General features: G+C 42.7%; 1 protein-coding gene across 3 annotated transcripts in view; it reads left to right on the forward strand.

The window, feature by feature from the left end:
• LOC147717654 (E3 ubiquitin-protein ligase TRIM39-like) overlaps positions 1–19,129 on the forward strand; it is a 286,591-nt gene that overhangs the window by 132,825 nt on the left and 134,637 nt on the right. For all 3 annotated transcript variants that reach the window (XM_086924445.1, XM_086924444.1, XM_086924446.1), the window contains one exon: positions 2,639–2,661. In XM_086924445.1, the coding sequence (XP_086780571.1) occupies positions 2,639–2,661 (23 nt within the window). The remainder of the gene's footprint in view (positions 1–2,638; positions 2,662–19,129) is intronic.

Genomic DNA, 19,129 nt, shown 5'->3' on the forward strand with positions numbered 1-19,129 from the left:
TCTGTACCTATAATTGAATATCCTGGCTAGGATGGCACCTGGAGGCGCACCAGGTTTCGAGGTCCCCCCATTCGACAGAAAAATATTGAGAGAGTGAGCAGGCTGGAGGTGGTACTTTACGAAATCTTCAAAAAGAGATCCGTGGCCTGCATCTCTGCTCGTTCCGGTACCCCCAAAATGCAGACATTATTTCTACGGACACGCCCTTCATAATCTTCCAGCTTATTTTCAAGGTCCGTCGTTGTCACCTGTAGTTTCTTCACTGTACGCTCCAACTCCTTTGTGGAGGATTGAAGGGTGGAAACTGAACCTTCCGTGGCTCTCACACTGTCCCCCATGTTGCGCAGGTCTGCCCGCATCAATGTTACCTCCGTAGTGACCATGTCTATCCTATTTTCCAGGTTTGTGCGTATCCCTTGTATTGCCTCCATGATGTCCTGAAGAGTCGGGCATCTCCTCCAACCTGTTGCTTCTCAACCTGTGCTTCATGTTTCTCCCCTTCTTGTTCCATCCTAGACTGCGCGTACTTATCTAGTTTAGTCTGATGCATTTGTTTCTATCCTTTTAATGTTGTCATTTGCACAAATTTAGTCAGTCGTGAAGAGCCCTGAACAGTACCGCCACCCAGGTAAAGAAGTTGATCTTTACAACACTAACCAGTTGATGCCTCACTCCATTCAAGTGCCAGACACCATCCAGGAGCGTGTCCTGCTTCTGGCTTCCTTCGTTCTCATCTTGTTCCAAGATGGCGGCTCCACTGGTGAGCCCCGGGGCAGAAGTCCTGACCAAGCTTTCACCTTGTTGACTGTGCGTCCCCGCACTGACCTCTCCTCGCACTTCTGGTGGACTTCCAAACGTGTGTGCCCCCCAGCACTCAGAACATAGGCCTCATTTGTCACACCACCTTGAACCAGCTGCTGCTCCTCCCACCTGGCCCCACGCCGCTTCTGGCTATGAGTATGCAGTAATATCAGCCTAGAGGGTTTGAGGAGCCTTGTCGGTAGTCCCGCTACCTGCCTCCAGTGCCTTGCAACATTCAGGACCTCTGCCGGAGTCAGGAGCCGTCCTGCATCAGCATCCCGTTATTCACCCGCCGGGATCCTCTCTTGCGGCCAGCTCAATAAATCACTCCACCGCCCTCAGTCTTGACACTGCCAGCATCCCATGCGGTGCAGCGCGTTCGCGGGGAAGGCAAGAAGGCAGTGCAATCTGCCACGAAGTCCGGTCCGCTCCAGCTCCGGGGTCACGCTGCTCTTTCTAAAGTCCTTGAGGTGCACATCACGCCCTTGCCGGGCCGCCATCCATTCGGTGATTCGCGATCCCGGTACGGCTGGAGATCGCGATTTCAGGCTCCATGTCGCCCGTGGTGCTTACAATCACTCCGGTAGCCTCTATAACAGGCTATGGCCGGATAAATGTATCAGATGTGTGAGGGAATGCTCCAGCTGGTGACTAGCTCTAACTCACTGCGGCCATCTTTAACTTTAAAAGGAAAATGTGATTCTGTGCTAAATTAAAAAATGAACTTAAAGCAGCTAGCTACTCTAAAGGTGTTTGTGAGCTACTGGTAGCTCACAATCGACTGGTTGGAGACACCTGCTCTAAAATTTCACTCCAATGCTCATGAAAAAAGTATTTTTTTTTCTTTCTGAATACTTGACTATACTGACTATATAAACACTTCAGATCTTCACTGGAAGTTTTATTAGACCCTAGCCTATGCTGTCTACTTACCTCCCTCAGATGGGATTCCATGGTCTGACAAGTGGCTTTGAACCACCCTTCAACTCTATCTTAGTCTTTCTCCTACACCACATGATTATTACGATTCACAAGTATACAGCACATTTTCTAAAACTATATTCTACCAGACAATTATTTGTACATTTGTCCCAGCCATTACATCGATGCAGTCTGAAACTTGGTACATGGCCAAAGCTGTAAGAATTGTGGATCTCAACTTGTTGTAAATCTCTGTGGTAAGCTTACACATAGAATGGCAGAGATTGCCCAATGGTTCCCTCTGTGACAGTCCATTACTTTAAACTCCACATTGAATCCAAACTGCCAGGCAGGAACAACGATATAGTCAGTAGTGCAACCATGGTAGCCAAGGTGGAAAGTTTGGGCTGCCGGGTTATCCTTCTCAAAACAACCATTCAGACATAGAAGCCTATTATTTACCAACAAATGATGTAACACCCTTACCTTGTTCTTAATTGGAAAGGAAGCAGCAGGTACATTATAATACTCAAAAACCTCCTGTGGCACTTCATCTGAATAACTTGGGTATAAGTGTGCATAAAAGTCCCCAATCCAAATTTGCGTAGCCTTTAAGAATTTTCCCAAAACTTTACGAAAAGAAAGGTCAAGATCATTAACCTATTTGTTTATTCTGTGCTGCTCCTCTTTAGTATGGTCGGAGTCCCATGAGATTGAATGTATTCATAGGCTAATAAAGTAAATCTGTGCCTAAGCCTTCATCTGCAGAGGTCAGTAATAAAATGTGTGTATTCATTATTAATATATTAATTTGTATATAGTTATTTGTAAATACTGAATACCCTGCTGAAAATATTTGTACTGCCAATGTAAACACAATTAATCCATATCAATATGTTTGTGTTTCTCTCCCCAGGATGTGAAGAGCATATTAAACAGGTACGATTATTTTCTTTTACAGAGTGCCATATATAAATGTAATGGGCAGCCATTTATTTTATCACATTTTTGTGCTTTTTGCCCTTTGGGTGAACCAATTTGATAGCTCATCATCTTCTAATTAGATACTAACAGCGTAGCTTCTGCAGCCCTTGTACTAGTCGAATTACTGGTTTGTCCTAGCTATTTAGAAATGTGTAAACGTGAGAGACCATTCATCCTTGGGAACTACTCAACGGGTAGAGGTGGTATCTTATTTTACTTTGTAAACTGTTTTTTACTTAAATTGTGTCTATTTCAATAGATTTTTTTGTTTGTTTTTCTCTCTTGTTAATTTTCTTTCTACCATTTTTTTATTTTTTCTTTAGTCTGTTTTTTGTTTTTCTCCCATTTCTTCTTTTCATTTTCCGTCATTTAATTCTATATTTTCACTTTTTCCTACTATTGTGTTTCAATATAATATTTATTTTTTAGTTTGCCATATGTCTTCATTTAATCACATCATTTTTATTGTCTCTTTATCTATTTCTTGTTGGATTTTATACCTTATCTACATTCTTTCTCCTGCTTTCTGTAATTTTTTATCTTTCATTTGATTCTAGATTTTTTACACTTTCCTGCACTAGTTTCCATTTTGTTTTAGAGTCTCCTTTACGTTTCCTTTTATTCGCTTAGTTTTTGTTTTTTGTTGCTTTCTATTTGACATTTTTACCTTATTTATGTTTTTTTTCTCCTTCTAATTTTGAAAAAACATTTTATAAACACATTATTGCATACAAACACAGTATATGTTTGACTGAATCTGACAGTGGGAACAATCACAAATTAGCTACGCTCGGCATCTTGGAAACACTCCAAAGCACAGGAGAAAGATTTATAGTTGAATGAAAACCAGTTATTCACCACTCCAGAAACATAGAAAACATGAGTACCACTATACTTTGTGCTAATTTGGGGAAGGATCTGAAACGTATAAGATTTAAAAAGTTTAAATGAATTAATTAACTTAACCAGCCAATGATGGAGCAAGGATTTCTACAGATCAATCTTTAAGTCTTATTGTCAAATAATATCCCATACAAGTTGTATGGACCTTTGATTTTCGACTTGAAAATTTGTTTTCACTCCTGTAAAACTACTGCAGCTTCACAATGATGACAAAGAAACCATTATGCCCACTCTAGTTTTTTTTAAAAAGATATTGATCCAACCTGTAAATAAGCAAAATACAAAAAAAGAAGTATATCAATGCAGCCAAAACATTCAAATGTTCCAGTAGTCCAAGTCTCAGTATAATGAAATACAAAATAGTAAAAGCCACTATAAATAGGAAACAGATTATCTAAATCAGATCTTCCATAAGGAAACTTTCCCTACCTATTTTAAGGTTAAGAGTGCATGGGAAATTTCTAAAGAGGAAGCATAGAAGGTGTCAGCATAGCTTTGATGTTCAGTAGAAATTTGAAGAAATGAAAGAATTTTCAGTATAAAGATTTCCACTCACGGAAACCTATTGGGAAGAGAAATCTGCTCTCTCTCAAAGTCAGGATAAAACCTGCTATAACTAGCCGAGAAACGTCAATTAAAAACAGCATTGAAGGCTCCAGGACATTTGTGTCTCATCAAACTATCAGGAGCCAATCCCATAACTGCATTTAAGGGGAGTCAGCATAACTCCTAAATTCCTATCTTCTCTCAATTGGGTATATATCTGCTTGTCCCGGAGTGTTTCATCCTTCTGCTATGCCGAGTACAGAAGGCTCCTTTCAGGGTCGCCCTCCACGCCTGCTAACTACTCCCTTTCTTCTACCGCTATCAGCCTAATACACAACAATAAGACACCTGCAGAGGAGAGAAAACAGCATACTGGCAGCATTTAAACAAACCTGTTCAACTAAGGCATAATGTCAAGCTAAGTTAACTCTGGAATCAAAATAGATGCAAGTAACAGTATTGTTTAACCATCGGCAAACAAAGAAATCATTGTTGGACTGTGAATATGTAGTAAAAATGAGTCCACTGATTTATTAATCATAATTATACAAGTATATGTGAACTCTTAACAGCTGTAATAACTGATGGCCGCTATATACCGTATTTTCCGGCGTATAGGACGACCCGGCGTATAAGACGACCCCCTACTTTTCATGATGAAATGTAGGTTTCGTCCTATACTCGCCGTATAAGACGACCCCCACTTCCAAGGTACTGTATTGCCGGCTGGAACCTTCTGCAGTCCCCTTTCCATGTCCATGAACTGAGTAGATGACGTGCGCTAGTGACGCTCCTCTACTTCCGATGAACGTGAGGATTATGGCGCCAGATCAGCGCATATACCGCTGTGTCTCTAGGCTGAAGACGCAGTCAGAAAATACCGAAATGCCCCGTGGACCCTCTCCCATCGGCACTACAGCACTACGGGACTGTACCGGTAAGTAACTGTGCACTAAATCAAGTGCAATTTTAGAATAATGGACCGGTAAACATGGGAGTGTGAGCGCGCGAGTAGAGCCCAGGTCATATTGGAGGGTTCCAAGTCGGTGGAGCGTTGCTTCCACTCATAAAAATTTGATGTCCGGCGTATAAGACGACCCCCGACTTTTGAAAACATTTGAAGGGGTTAAAAAGTCGTCTTATACGCCGGAAAATACGGTAATTATAATAGAGCATACAGGTTAATAAAGTTAAACACATTAAATATAGAAGTCACATAAATGCATATAAATGTAGAATATGAACCACACCCTACAATTATGCTGCTCCACTATAATCTGTAACCGAGGAACCTCGGAAACAACTGCTGCTAAAAAAAATATGCTAGTGGAAGACAACCCCAAATGCACATAGAAAATAGACTGATGCACACAAGAGACTAAGAAAAGAAATGCAATCCCAAATGCACACTTAAACATTCAGTATGGCGCAAAACAAGACCAACTGCATGTAAAAACAGGCTACCACATGTAAAGCAACAAAGACCTAAAACACCAGGTTAATCCTCTACCAACTGTGGGTCGTATAGACCCATTTCGCTCCTCAACTCTGATTATAAGGTCTTTACTAGGATTCCGGCCGATAGGTTAGGAGCAGTTGTAGGAGATTAGCTGCATACTGACCAGAAGGGGTTTTTAAAAGGCAGAAATATTTTTGATCTCACGCACTATCTGATAGGTGTGATTGATTTTTCCTCGAATGTTACCCTTCCGCTGGTTGCCATGACGCTTGATGCAACAAAAGCATTTGACAGGGTAAATTGGAATTATCTTGCTGCCGTACTGGAGAAATTACATTTTGGCCCAAAGTTCTGCCGAACTATTAAACTCTTATATAGTGACCCGTCCGCAATTCTGGTAGTTAATGGTAATCTGACCAAGCCCTTCAGAATTAAGAGAGGAACGAGACAAGGCTGCCCTCTTTCTCCCCTTCTCTTTGATTGGTACATAGAGCCATTTGCTCAGAGTCTTAGGGAGGAGCCAGCCATAGTACCATTCAAGAGTGGCACATGGGAGAGGAAGGTAGCCCTGTACGCGGACGACATTTTAATCCTGTTGTCGGATCTAGAGACATAATTTCCTCAAGTCATCAGGTTAGCAGAGGAGTGTGGCTGAGTTTCCGGCTACGAAGTTAACGCAGGAAAGACCAAAATCACGACCTGGAACCTGCCAAAGGGCCGATAACACTCTAAAAATGAGATGAGGTACTTGGGAGTAAAAATCGTCCCTAGCATTGAGGAGACAGCCAAGGTGAATCTTTCAAATATCCTTAAAGAGAGTCAAAACCAAATGAGATCTTGGGCCCATCTTCCCCTGACCATCTTGGGCAGAGTAAACCTGATAAAAATGGTAATTTTACCAAGAGTAACTTTTCTCTTCAATACCATTCCACTACATTTCGACAAACAATTGATTGACAGATTTCAGCAGGCAAGTAATTCATTTGTGTGGGCCTACAAAACAACCAGGATCTCCTGGAAAAAACTAAGGAGAAGGGAAAAGGGTGGTCTTGCCCTCGCAGATGTTCAGTACTATGCGTGGGCATTTCAATTAACCCACTCAAGAATTCTGTTAAAATCCCCAGATTCTTTAGATAGAGAGAAAATGTTCAAAGCAGTGCTTGATCAGGCGGGGCTTCCCCTGGAAGGTTTACTCTTTAAATATGGAGACAAAATAGTTTTCAAAAAAGTTAGGCTGAAAGTTGTATGGGGAGCAGCTCTGACCACTCTCTCATAAACAGCGAGAGGTCAGCAACAGGTAGGATGTAGGTGAACCACTGGTAGACGGGCGATATGGCATGGGGCAGTACCCCATAGAAAATAATAAAAACAATTAAAAAACCTACCTCTCCAAAGTGAGCAACAGTGGCGACCTGCGGGTTACCAGTTTACCAGGCGAATTAGGATACATTTTTTTTTTCAAAGACCTAAAACAAAATAGATGTAAAGTAAAAGTAATACCTCACTAATACATAATAAATGATAACCTAGCATTAACACTGAGTCTGAGTCAGATGAGCAAAAGGCAATAGGATCTACAGAACAAGCATTTACAATGCAATGGTTTCGCCTTTGGAAAAGTTAGAGCTATTGGCATTGTAAATGACAAAATTTGTATTTATGTGTTGCTTTTGAAAACAGATAAATAAATGGCATTGTCATTTACATTGCCATTGGCTTAATCTCTCGCAAATGTGAGACCTATTGTACCTTACGGCAATTTTGGGCGCCTCTCTGACCTATCCTTGGAGCAATCATCTCACTGCAAGGCTTTAATTCGTCATTAGTGATACCATATGGGGCTGCAGTATAATCAGTGACCCTAAGGCAGGCCAGTAAACAAACATCTACAAAGCAAATGATAGCAGGCAGCCTCTTGAAAGAGATCTATTCCTTACAACAGTCTGCGGGAAAGGAACAAAGCGCCGAACTGGATTAGCCTAGGAGTAGATAAAACTTTTCATATCAAAGCAATTCGTGCAAGTCCTTTTATCTCAGACCCTAGTGACCTTCTAACCACCTGGCATTATGCATGTTAATGGGTTTCTGGGTCTGCCACAAGTGCTGCCTCTGGGTATAAATATCCAGGCCCCTGCCCTCAATTTATACCACAGCAGCTGGTATCCTTGGCCGCTCCAGACATCGGCCCCTGGAAATGGCATACACGTTTGTGGTTCAGGGCGCAACTGCACAACAGCAAGATTCCGTCATAAACAGAGCACCTAAAAGTTAGTGCTCAGACACACAGGCATGGTAGCACTAGAATACATTGTTAGAATATCAACTGACATGAATATCGTCTCCTAGAAACCGTTTACTAAAATATCACTGTACTGGAGGTAACAAGAGAACAGCTACAAACGATAATTGGGAAACTATATTTATTACAGACGATATTTCTCAGAATGGTAATCTGACACATCATCTCAACTTCTTGGTGCACATCTGTCTCCCTAGAGGCATGTGCGTTCAAGTAATGGCCACTTAATCTCAGTTATGCAAGAAACAAATATGCAACTGCAAAAGCTATGAGTTTTGTCTTTGCTGAACTGCCATCTTTCTTCTGTCTCCTCTTGAACACAAGTATGGAGAAGTACTGAGTGCTGGAGAGCAGAGCACTTCTAAATCAAGAAGCTCATTCATGAGACGCCTACACGTTTTCAACAATAGTCTGATTTTTGCTGTGATGAAGCCGTTTTCATACCCAGGGAGACAATTGGCACAGTCTGAAGAAAGTCGTTATGGTTTGTTAAGATGAATGCTGCTTATCCCATTCATGAACAGATATAAGAGTGTGAAAGTCCGACTTTATTTCCGGTGGAAGGGTCTAAACAATGCTGGCTTCCATACTGGGTAATGACTCCTCAGAAGCAAAAAAAGGCCTTTAACAGTCCGAGCGGATGCTATACCTGGTTGATTAAGTCATAATTAGCTACCTTTCATATGGCAACTCTAAAGGAAACTGCTTCCAGCTGTAACCGTGCATCAGTTACACCAGTGCCAACAAGTGTGTATTATCTTTTGCATATAGTGCTTGTGTCGCTTTGAAGCTAGAAGTTCCGGTCATTGTCAAAGTCATGGTGCAGGGGCTGATCAGGGCTTAATTTGTTAGTAAATAAATGCATGGGAGCAAAGTTTTTCTTTGGAGCAACCCACCGGCGCTGCTGAATGGTTGGGATGCCCAATACGGAGGCTGTCTGGTTTTGATTACACTAAGGTTATCAAGAAGAGTGTATCCAAGCAATACTCTGTTGTTAAAGTCTCTTCTAGAATAGTAGTGGGACCCTCAATGACTGTTTCCTTTTAGTGGTATATTGTCTCCACTCGAGTACTTACAGTAACTGCTGTGGAAAGCTCTAGAAAATATGTTCATGACCATTCATTTCAATGGAGTCCCCCAAAACCCTTCAGTGTCACCCGCCTCGGGGTCTCCAATGTGCCCTTTGCTGCAGGCATAACTGGCACTGCGAGGTGGCTGTGTAAAGACCTCCAGACAAGAGGCCCTGAAGAAGTTCCCACTGGACATACTTGTGTTCCGCCATTTTCCTCTCATTTTACCGAATGCATCTACTTTTGACTGACATCTTTTAAACTGCCATAAACTAATTACGTGTTATGCACCTGAAATTGTCTGACTAAAGACCAGACCCAAGCCCGAAAACAACGCTTTAATGCGGCAAATACACAGTTAGGGGCGGGGCTCAGCACAAAAGCGTTGAGAAATGTCTATTATTTCATTATTTTGCCACTTGTAGGTCCCTAGCTTGCAACAGCTTGCAGCAAAATGTACAAATCCAAATGTGTTGGTTCCTGAGCTCCCATCCCCGCCTGTGGCAGCCGCGAGGGGTCAGTCACGGATAGTGTATAATGTCGAGGTGGACAGCAGCGGAATGGCCGATTCATGGGATGTCTAGACATCAAACAAAAGAAAGCTACCACATTCAAACAGCAGCAGCCACCCTGACACTGCGCCTTCTTCACATGTCTGGAGGCTGAGGCTTTTCCGGAGCATACCCGGTTCCCGGAGCAGTTTTACTCAGATAATAATCTAAAGCCCATATTTTGGAAACACTTGGACTGTGTCATCTCTTTCACGGGAAGGTAAGAGGGTTGTCGTTTCACGCACTGACTTCTCATTGAAGAGGGAGAACTTCAAAGCCATTTCAGAGACACTGCTGATGTCATTCCATTCTCCCCTACTATGCACTGACAGCGGGAGGGGGGTGGGTTAACGGACAGCGGGAGGGGGGCGGGCACACGGACAGCGGGAGGGGGGGGCGGGTGAAAGGGCTCACGGACAGCGGGAGGGGGCGGGTGAAAGGGCTCACAGACACTGGGAGGGGGGGCGCGGGTGAAAGGGCTCACAGACACCAGGAGGGGGGGGCGAGTGAACGGGCTCACGGACAGCGGGAGGGGGCGGGTGAAAGGGCTCATGGACAGCGGGAGTGTGGGCAGGAACGGGATGCTTACCTGCTAGCAACTCGAAATCGCGCAGCCCACCCCTGCAAAAGACACAGTGAAATGAAGAAAACATGGCGAGACGAAAAAAACATTGCACACGCCCACCGCTGCAATGACGACATCGCAGAGGCGGAGAGGGAAAAAATCTCGGGAATGCCCACGAATCTGGTCCGGCCATGACGGACAGATCTCTGTTCCAATGGCTAGCCTCCATTTATGGAGCTAGCCAATGGGAAGCAGAGGCGGGACGAACATCCATACTGTTAACAAAAGATTTCTCCTGGGCGGAGCTAGGAGCTCCGGCCCCAGGCGAAACCTAAAAATATAGTAAGTACAATACTTAGGCACAAACATTAGGACCCTGAGGGCAAAATGGATGTGCAGGTTTGAGCATTATTTCCAAGTGACACACACAAGACAAACAGCAGAGGACCAAGCATCATGTATGCTCCTAAACCTTGTGGGAGACGATTTTGGAGAATTAGTAGCCACATGTCCTGATGTTCAAACAAGTACTTAAGTTGGAATAATAAAATGTCTAAAATAACTATTTCACCCAAATAGGCACATTGACTATGATATACATTCAGCATGGCATGTCAAAGAGAAGATGAGATGATGGACGATTTCGTAACATGCTAATGTAAATTAGTAATTTATTGCTATGTTTCTTTAGTTCAACAATGATAAGTCAGTTGAGGGCTGCTACTTCACTAATGTTATAGCTAAGCTAATCAAGGAACCATTGAGCTTAACAGAAATATTAAAGCTATTGTAGACAGAAGTTAGGGCAGAGCCACATGCACTGGACACGGAAGCTGGAAAACAAAATTGCTGAGCATAATAAAAAAAACACAGAAACAATGCAAATACCCTGGCAAGACAATGGATCTAAAAATAAAATGTTTTACAAATGTGGGTTAGCATATCTGAATCAAGGACTGTGCCCAGCCCAATGTAAAAAATGCTACAAATGTGGAAAATACAATTGCTATGCATTGTTTTCAAGACTGAAAAACACTCCATCAAAAACAAGGATAAAATGCTCTATGAAAAAGATATTAAATGAACCAAACAATACATCAAACACTTGGAGGACATTGAAGTTAACTGAAGTGAAGACAAATCTCCTAAAAGAAAATATGTAAGACATTTTTATAAGATGAAGACATAAAACATGCAGAAATTAACTGTCTGGATTGACGCAAGTTTAAAAAGTTTTTCAGCTTCTGTAAAAAGTTAGGACAGCATTTAGGAATATTTGTATTAGACAACGGGGCAAGCTGCATATAGTGTGTAACTGAATAGGATAAGATGAAAAACAAAGTACCCCTCAAGCCATCAAATTTTAGTATATTCCAGTGGAGAGCATTTAATTCCATGGAAAATCTATTAACATTGTAAGAGTAATGTAACTTTTGATGGGGAATATGCCCACAAAGTTAAAACTCCTACTACTTGTCTACTTAGCAGCATTGCATTACAATACAATTAGTGGGCCTTGTTGCCATAGAAAATCACAGATGATCAGCAAATAATGCAACAATTTATTCAAAGGCCTGCAAGAATGAAAAGGTGTGCTAGGTAACTCTTCACATAATAAAACCTGTAGCACACAATCGTAGAAGGGTACCAGTACATTTCCAGCAGAAAGTTGATTAGATGCAAAGCTTGCTAGAATAAGACATTATAGAACCAATATTGAGACCAACTGCATAGGTGTCCCAAATTGCAACAGGGCCCAAAAAAGAAACCAACAAGATTTGCATCTGTGACAACATCTATATGTCAAATTCTGCTATAGAGAGAGAGAGAGAGAGAGAGAGACATTCTGGGTGCCTCTTAACAAATATGTAAAGCTGGCTAAATGGTGCTGTTGTTTTCTTAAAGCTTTAATTATATAGGGCATCACCAACTTGAATTAGGTCAACAGTCACAATATATGACAGTCTTCTCAACTCACCAATAGGTATTTTAGTATAAAAGGCTCAATTGTGAAATATCCTTAGTAGCTGAACGAAGGACATTATCAGAAAATGCATAAGGCCTGTAAGAAACCGCTTAAATTATAGTGATGACATATTACATGGAAGAGCATGCTAAAGGACTATCAGAGGTGGGTTTGACCAGATCCTACTAAAATTAAGACAATTAACAAAGAAAGGGTCGCACGAGTTGTCAAATGTGCATTCCTTTTGGAAATGGCAGGTTATAGTGCTCAGTACATACTCCAAGTGTATTCTGCTGGAAATGTGCCCTATTTTGATCCAAAATTGTGCTTGACTGGGGGGTTTGCCCTATTGTTCCTGGGACAAAATATGTACAACGTACAATTGTAAAGCTTGTACCTGGACAAATAGCAAGATACTCAAAGCCTCACCGATGTAGAAAAAGCATGTTCAGAGGAGGAAATGGAAAGTCTGTTAGTTGTGTGGGCTTTTGAGCACCATCATTTGTTCACAAGTAGATATTGCACTTTATGGGAATACAAAAAAAATCCCACCTAAGATCTAGAAATGGGGCTAAATAGTACAAGACTAGATAAACAACATATTCCGACTGAATACATTTCTCATTATCCACTGCCCACTTCTAACCAAAGTGAATTGTTGGCAGTGGAATCGATCAAGTTCATTGTCAGAGAGTCTGTGCCTGAGAGATAATAATAAATCAAATTGAGGAATAAAACTAGAGAAATTGCAACATTACGAAAATAGCAGCCAAAAAATGGAACCCCATAAATTGAGTATTAAAATAAGTGGAAGTGGTAGTGAATGTTGACTTTTTAAGTATTAATTGGGTACAAGCAGAGCTAACGATTACCGAAAATGGGTTGTTATTAAGTTGAAACAAAACTTTGATGCCACAAGTCCACAAAACAATTGAAAGAAAATTGTTTTGTGGTTTGAACAGATCATAAGTTCCTTTCATTTTTGCCAGATTATTCGGTATGAGAAACAACTAGAAAAATTGAAGATGTCCGAACTCCCATACAATGTGCGGTCAAGTGTGGCTGTTGATTTTTATGGTCCCTTAGAGTCCAGCCAATACTTGTATGTGATATTAGATTAATATTAATATTTCCGTTTTCCCACAGTTAGACTTGTTACTTCTGCAACTGCAGCACTTCCAGTACTGGATGAAATACCTACAGAATGGGACATATCAACAGTACTCGGTTCATAAGCTTTATTTGATTATTCAATAAACAATCATAAAAGCACACAGAATATTAAAACAACACATTAAGATTATTAAAAAGGGATTACAGTATAATACAAGATTTAAAACAGTTCGGTGGGAAGGAATACAATGAACATAGCAGCTATTAATACACAAAAGGCATAATTAGAATTCCAGGCTTTTTCTGATGGACATTGATTTTAGAATAAAGGTCGCAGTAAAAAAACAAACATCCGATGTATCAAGTGTAAATAAGAATCTCATAGCAGTTATAACTGTAAACACAGAGTATTTCTTAAAAAGAGGTTTAAGATAAAGAATACAGAGTTGCAAATACAAGGGGCATATTAGCTTAAAGTGCAGCGTGCTCTGTTTAGTGGCTCCATCACATGGGCAGGGAGTTGATGTATGTTTTTTCATCTGGGGGAATGCCACCAGGTTATGAACAATGCCTTTTCTCAACCTTGTGAGGACAAACTGATGGGACTGTTTGGTAATTACTTTTAAATACTTAGGCATGCCATAACCATCCACATTATTAAAATGATAAAATACATGAGTGGTGAGGTGGCTACAATGATCTTTACGCATATTAGATTTATCCCCCAAAAAGACATTTTTGACCTCCTGTTTAGATATGTTGATTGCACATACAGGGTCACTGAAAACATCCAGATCAAACATTTCTTTATAAGATGTTAAAACATAATTTAACCAAGGGATCTGATGGACTTTATCCAGGCGAAGACAATCTTGAATTATTTGCCTAGTGAAACCTGTTTCGTCCTTGGCCCATATTGACCTCCAGGCCATAAGTGGTCTCAATCCTGTTAAGTCGGTCAGGTATTCCAACCCCACCTCATTGTGAATCAATTCGGTGGATACCGAGGGTGGGAGGCAGAGAAGTCTCTTTAGGAATGTATTTTCAACTACTTGCAAATCCCCTTGTTTCCATGTCCCCACACTCCCGAACCATAAAGAGCAACTGAAGCACATCTGTGCCGATAGACATTTAACATATCAGGGATGCGTCGGCTGCCTAGTTTGGAAGCAAATCGGAAAACTCCTGAGGACCCCTTGCCCATCGTGGCCTTGATGTTAAGTAGCTCTGGGGCCCACGACCCACTGTTGCTGAAAGTTATTCCTAGATAACAGAATTTGTCCACCACCTCAATTCTATGTTCCTTAAACTGGAACGGTTTAAGCAGTTTCCCACAAGCCATGATAAAAGTTTTAGAATTATTGATTTTTAATTTCCTCCCTTTATAAAATCATAAAAATGGTTCAGTATTCTTTGCAGACCAATTGGAGTTCTCGAGAGTAGAACAGTATCATCTGCATAAAGCAGTACCGGGATTGCTTGGCCTTCAACTTGTGGAGCATCTGCTTGAACCTTCTTCAAATCAAATTCCATAGCATTTATAAAAAGGGAGAAAAGTAACGGGGCTAAAACACAACCTTGCCTGATGCCAGATTTGACCTTGATCTTCTTTGTGCATTCCCCCGCTTGGCCAAAGCGAATCTGGGCTGACAACTTATTGTATAGTCTGGCCAGAAAGTAAATAATTGCAGCTGGGGCTCCCATTTCAAGTAACTTGGACCACAAAAGGGTGTGATCCACCAGGTCAAAGGCAGTAGGAAGGTCTGCAAAGCAGAGAAATAAAGAGCCCTGTTTAGCTTTAGTGTATTTCCCGATGATTAAATCTAGATTAATACACTGCTCAATAGTGCCGAGACCCTTGCGAAAACCATATTGGGAGTCCGCAAGGATATTGTTAGCTTCAGCCCATTCCTCCAGACGAGATAGTAAGAGCCTACTCATAATTTTAAACGAAGAATCCGGAAGGGAGATAGGGCGGTAGTTCTTAGCCTCTCCTCTATCCCCCTTCTTGAAAATCTGCAAAATTATGGATTCACTCCATGTTGAAGGTGTACTATCTTTAACGGTGGCATTAAAAATCAGGGTCAGGAGGGGGCTCCATAGCGCTAAATCAGTTTTATAAAGGTCGACCGGAACTCCGTCCGGTCCCGGGGCCTTCCCCCCCTTACTGTTACGGATAGCGGTATCAACTTCGAGTAGTGTAATCTCCAGGAGTAGCTTAGATCCTATAATGTCAGCACTTAAACTAACATGGTCCTCCCCGGCCGGATCAAAAATTCCGGTAAAATATTGAACCCAGTTATCCTCACTGACCTAAGCTGTTAAAACTGTGAATTCCTCCTTTTGGAGGAATGGGCAGTTAACAGAACTCCAGAATAACTTGCTGTCTCGCAGCTCCGCCGCTTTAGTCAGGTTGTCCCACGCTTGTTCCCTAAGCTCCTGTTTTCTACGGGTCAAATGGAGTTTATAGGTTGCCCTAAGAAGTGTTACGGCTTCCCTGTCTCTAGGGAGGCTTGAGAGTGCCCGCTTTAATTCTTGTAGTGAATTCGTGCAGGCTCTGTCGAACCAACCTACAGTTGCCCTCTTAGTATTAACCTTAGAAATGGTGAGGGTCCTTTTAATTATATTGAGTTTTTCAAAGTCAGCGATAGTGCACGATGGGGCAGCATCGCCATCAAGACAGCGGAGCAGCTCTTCGGAGCCAGCTACCATTATTTTCCGCAGCAATTTATCTGAGTTTTCCCCCCACCATCTGATCCTAATTCCATTTTGCCTGCATGTCATTTCATCAACAATCCTACGCTTAAATGTAGGCATAGTCCCCCAATAGAAGTCGACATAGTAATGGCATTATGATCACTGAGGCCAAAATCAACAATGATAGGAACAGCACAAAATGGGGCAATAAGTACAGAAATCAGCAAGTGATCAATAACGGAGGCTGAGTTCCTCCCTACAAAAGTCGGTACAATATTACCATCTCTATCCTAAGTAGGTTGAAGGATTAACAAATCAAAATTAAGCAAAAGGGTGTTAAGGGAGTCATCATAAGATGTATGGATAAAATGTGCCCGGTCCTCCCCGTTAGCCCCGTCAAAACCACATACATTTGTAAATGAGTAGGGACAAGTTCGAATATTAAAATCCCCTCCCCAAACGATGTCATAAGGATTATGAATATCCCTACATATTTTCTTGACGGCTGTCTCAATATCATTTACAACACAAGTGCTCGTGGGGTCAAACATATTGTTATAGTGATTAATTAACAGAGTGTCACGGCCCCCTCTTTGTTCCAACCATAGTATTTGCGAATGGAATAGAATTACGAGCCCACCTTTTGCCCTACCCATAGTGGACTCTTGCGCTAGACAGTTGTAGGACACATAGCCATCAAAGTGGATCTCTGTCGTAGACCACGTCTCTTGTAAGCTGAGGATGCCATACTTGGAAATGGATTCCCTCCAACCGAGAGACAACACCTTCTGTCGCCAACCAGCAATATTCCAGCTCATAATTTTGAAACCAGGGACACAGGGGGCTGACTGAGTGAATACAGAATCACTTGAGAATACTGGGGTTAATAGTGACTCCTCAAGAATAACAGGGGGGACCAATGGGGGGAGGATGTCCACATGATCTACATCCTGTGGTTGCTCTAAGGGATTAATGATAGTAGGGAGAGATAATTCCGTAGGGACTACAACCCCTGGCAGGCACTCCACAATGGTATTACCGTTGGGCTCAGCCACTTCGACCATTAATCCTTTACAAAGGTCGGAGGTGGAAATTCGTGTCGTTGATAAGGACTCAGTGGCTGGGAGTAGTCAATCAACTCCATCCAAACAACTGAACCGATTATAGTCACAGAAGGGAGCATTCAAGGGCAAGGGGACCGGTCTTACATCATGTCTTCTTTGTCTACCCCTCTGCTCAACTCTGGTCCAGTCATCCCTTCCTCTACCATAGTTCATAAAGTCAGGTGGAAAGAAGGAGGCCAGGGGAAGGGTCTGGATGGTGAAGTCAAAATATCTATTAAAACCTGCACAAATATGCGAAATGGTTCTGGGGTCTCTGAAATTAACCGTAATGCAATCCCCATTTATGGTCTTAACAGTTTTACCCAGCCAAGGCACCCTTCTTACCATGATGATTTCGTTATGAATGTGGGCCGGCAAGGGTCTATTCCAATTGAGTCACCTGACAACTTTACTTTTTAGGGCATGAAAGGTTTCAGCTTCCCCGGCTTCCAGAGTGGGGGCAACCGCTAAAACTACCATAAAGCGATTTGCTTCCGGTGGAAGGTCAGGCAAGCGTGGTCTGGGAGCTCTATGCTCTTTGACTGGAGAGCCTACTTGACCGTCATCAGTTAACCCATGGGCTTTAACATCACTCGGTGGGAGCACAGGTATTTGCTGAGAGGGGACAGTATTTACCTGGTTTGGGCCCTGGGAGCCTAGGGATGTAGAGGTAAGTGTTTGGGCTTCATTAACTAGTTGGGCGATAGCCCCCCCCCCGGTGGGGTCCCGGGATAGTGATAGCAGTTGGGGTGGTAATCGGGATACATGGCTTGTTGGAATTCGCTAGAATGACGGCTTTGGCTTTCTCTATGTTTGACAGTCTAGGTTCAATTCGCTCCAGTTTAGCTTCTAGAGGAAGTAAGATCGATTTAAATAGGGCACCCATACTTTCAATTGATACATGATTGCTAGGCAAATTAAGAGGGGGGGTTGGGATAAGGCGCTTGGAGGGGAAGTGGTAATTTTGCCTTGCTTCCTTCTTTCTTGTTGTAAGCCCTCTTTCTTTTTGAGATAGCTCCCTCTTTAACCCCCTGTGATGGAGTGATATTAATGGTAACATCATGATCAGAAGAGTTAGGTACATGATTATCAAGAATTAGATTAATTTCGGGAAGTATCTCATTGACTAAGATGTCCAAGTCCTGTGTAACGAGTTCATCTACTTTGAGGATAGTAGCTTGACCAGCCACACAGGGAGCAGCAGTAACAGGATCTAGAAGCCTTTCAGGCGTTTTCGCATTAGCAATTGTCCCCAGGGAGGATCTCTTGATAGCCAATAGTTCTTGGGACAGGCATTTTTTCTGGACAGTAATTTCAGTGTCCATGATAGTTAGCTCTAATGAGGAGGAATTTTTCCATACCTCCGACTGTAAACCCTCCGACTGACGTCGTCTTGCCCCTAGATTCGCGTCCAGCCATGTAGTCCCAGTTTAGCAGACAAGAAGTTTACAAAAGGCCAGATGCAAGAGGGGGGGCCCGGCCCGGTCAAGACCGGTCACGAACGAGCACAAACAGGCCTGCCCTTGGCCCGGGCTTCGCCCGGCGCGCGCCCGGGCGCGTCCCGCGTGCACGATAATGGGCTTACCTATCTGCAGGGGGAGGGCGGGGCGGGAAGAGTCGCAGGTGCGCATGTTGGTTCTAGCGCTCTACCTGCTGGGACTCGCAGTCCCGCACCCACACAGCAATCAGGCTCAGGTCTCTCCACAAGTCCCCTTCCACGTCGGATTCTCCGCTTCTGATCCCGCAGAAGTATCCTCTCAAAGGCGGCTGCGAGCGGCTCCCGGGAAGCGGGGGCCACGAGCCGTTTTCAAGTGCGGGGGGAGGGCGGGGTGGGAAGAGTCGCAGGTGCGCGTGTTGGTTCTAGCGCTCTACCTGCTGGGACTCGCAGTCCTGCACCCACACAGCAATCAGGCTCAGGTCTCTCCACAAGTCCCCTTCCATGTCGGATTCTCCGCTTCAGATCCCGCAAAAGTATCCTCTCAAAGGCAGTACTCAAAACGGGCAATGAGCCACCTTTTAAAGGTAGTCAATGTCTTCACTTTATACATAATCTAGGGAGAGACCAGGAAACGATCACCCAGATATGTCCTCAAGCAAATGATATTGTAAAAAGATTCATGTCCACAATTAAAAGGCTACTGAAAAGCAAAG

Source organism: Lissotriton vulgaris, chromosome 5, assembly GCF_964263255.1.
Source record: "Lissotriton vulgaris chromosome 5, aLisVul1.2, whole genome shotgun sequence".
Classification (NCBI taxonomy): Eukaryota; Metazoa; Chordata; class Amphibia; order Caudata; family Salamandridae; genus Lissotriton; species Lissotriton vulgaris.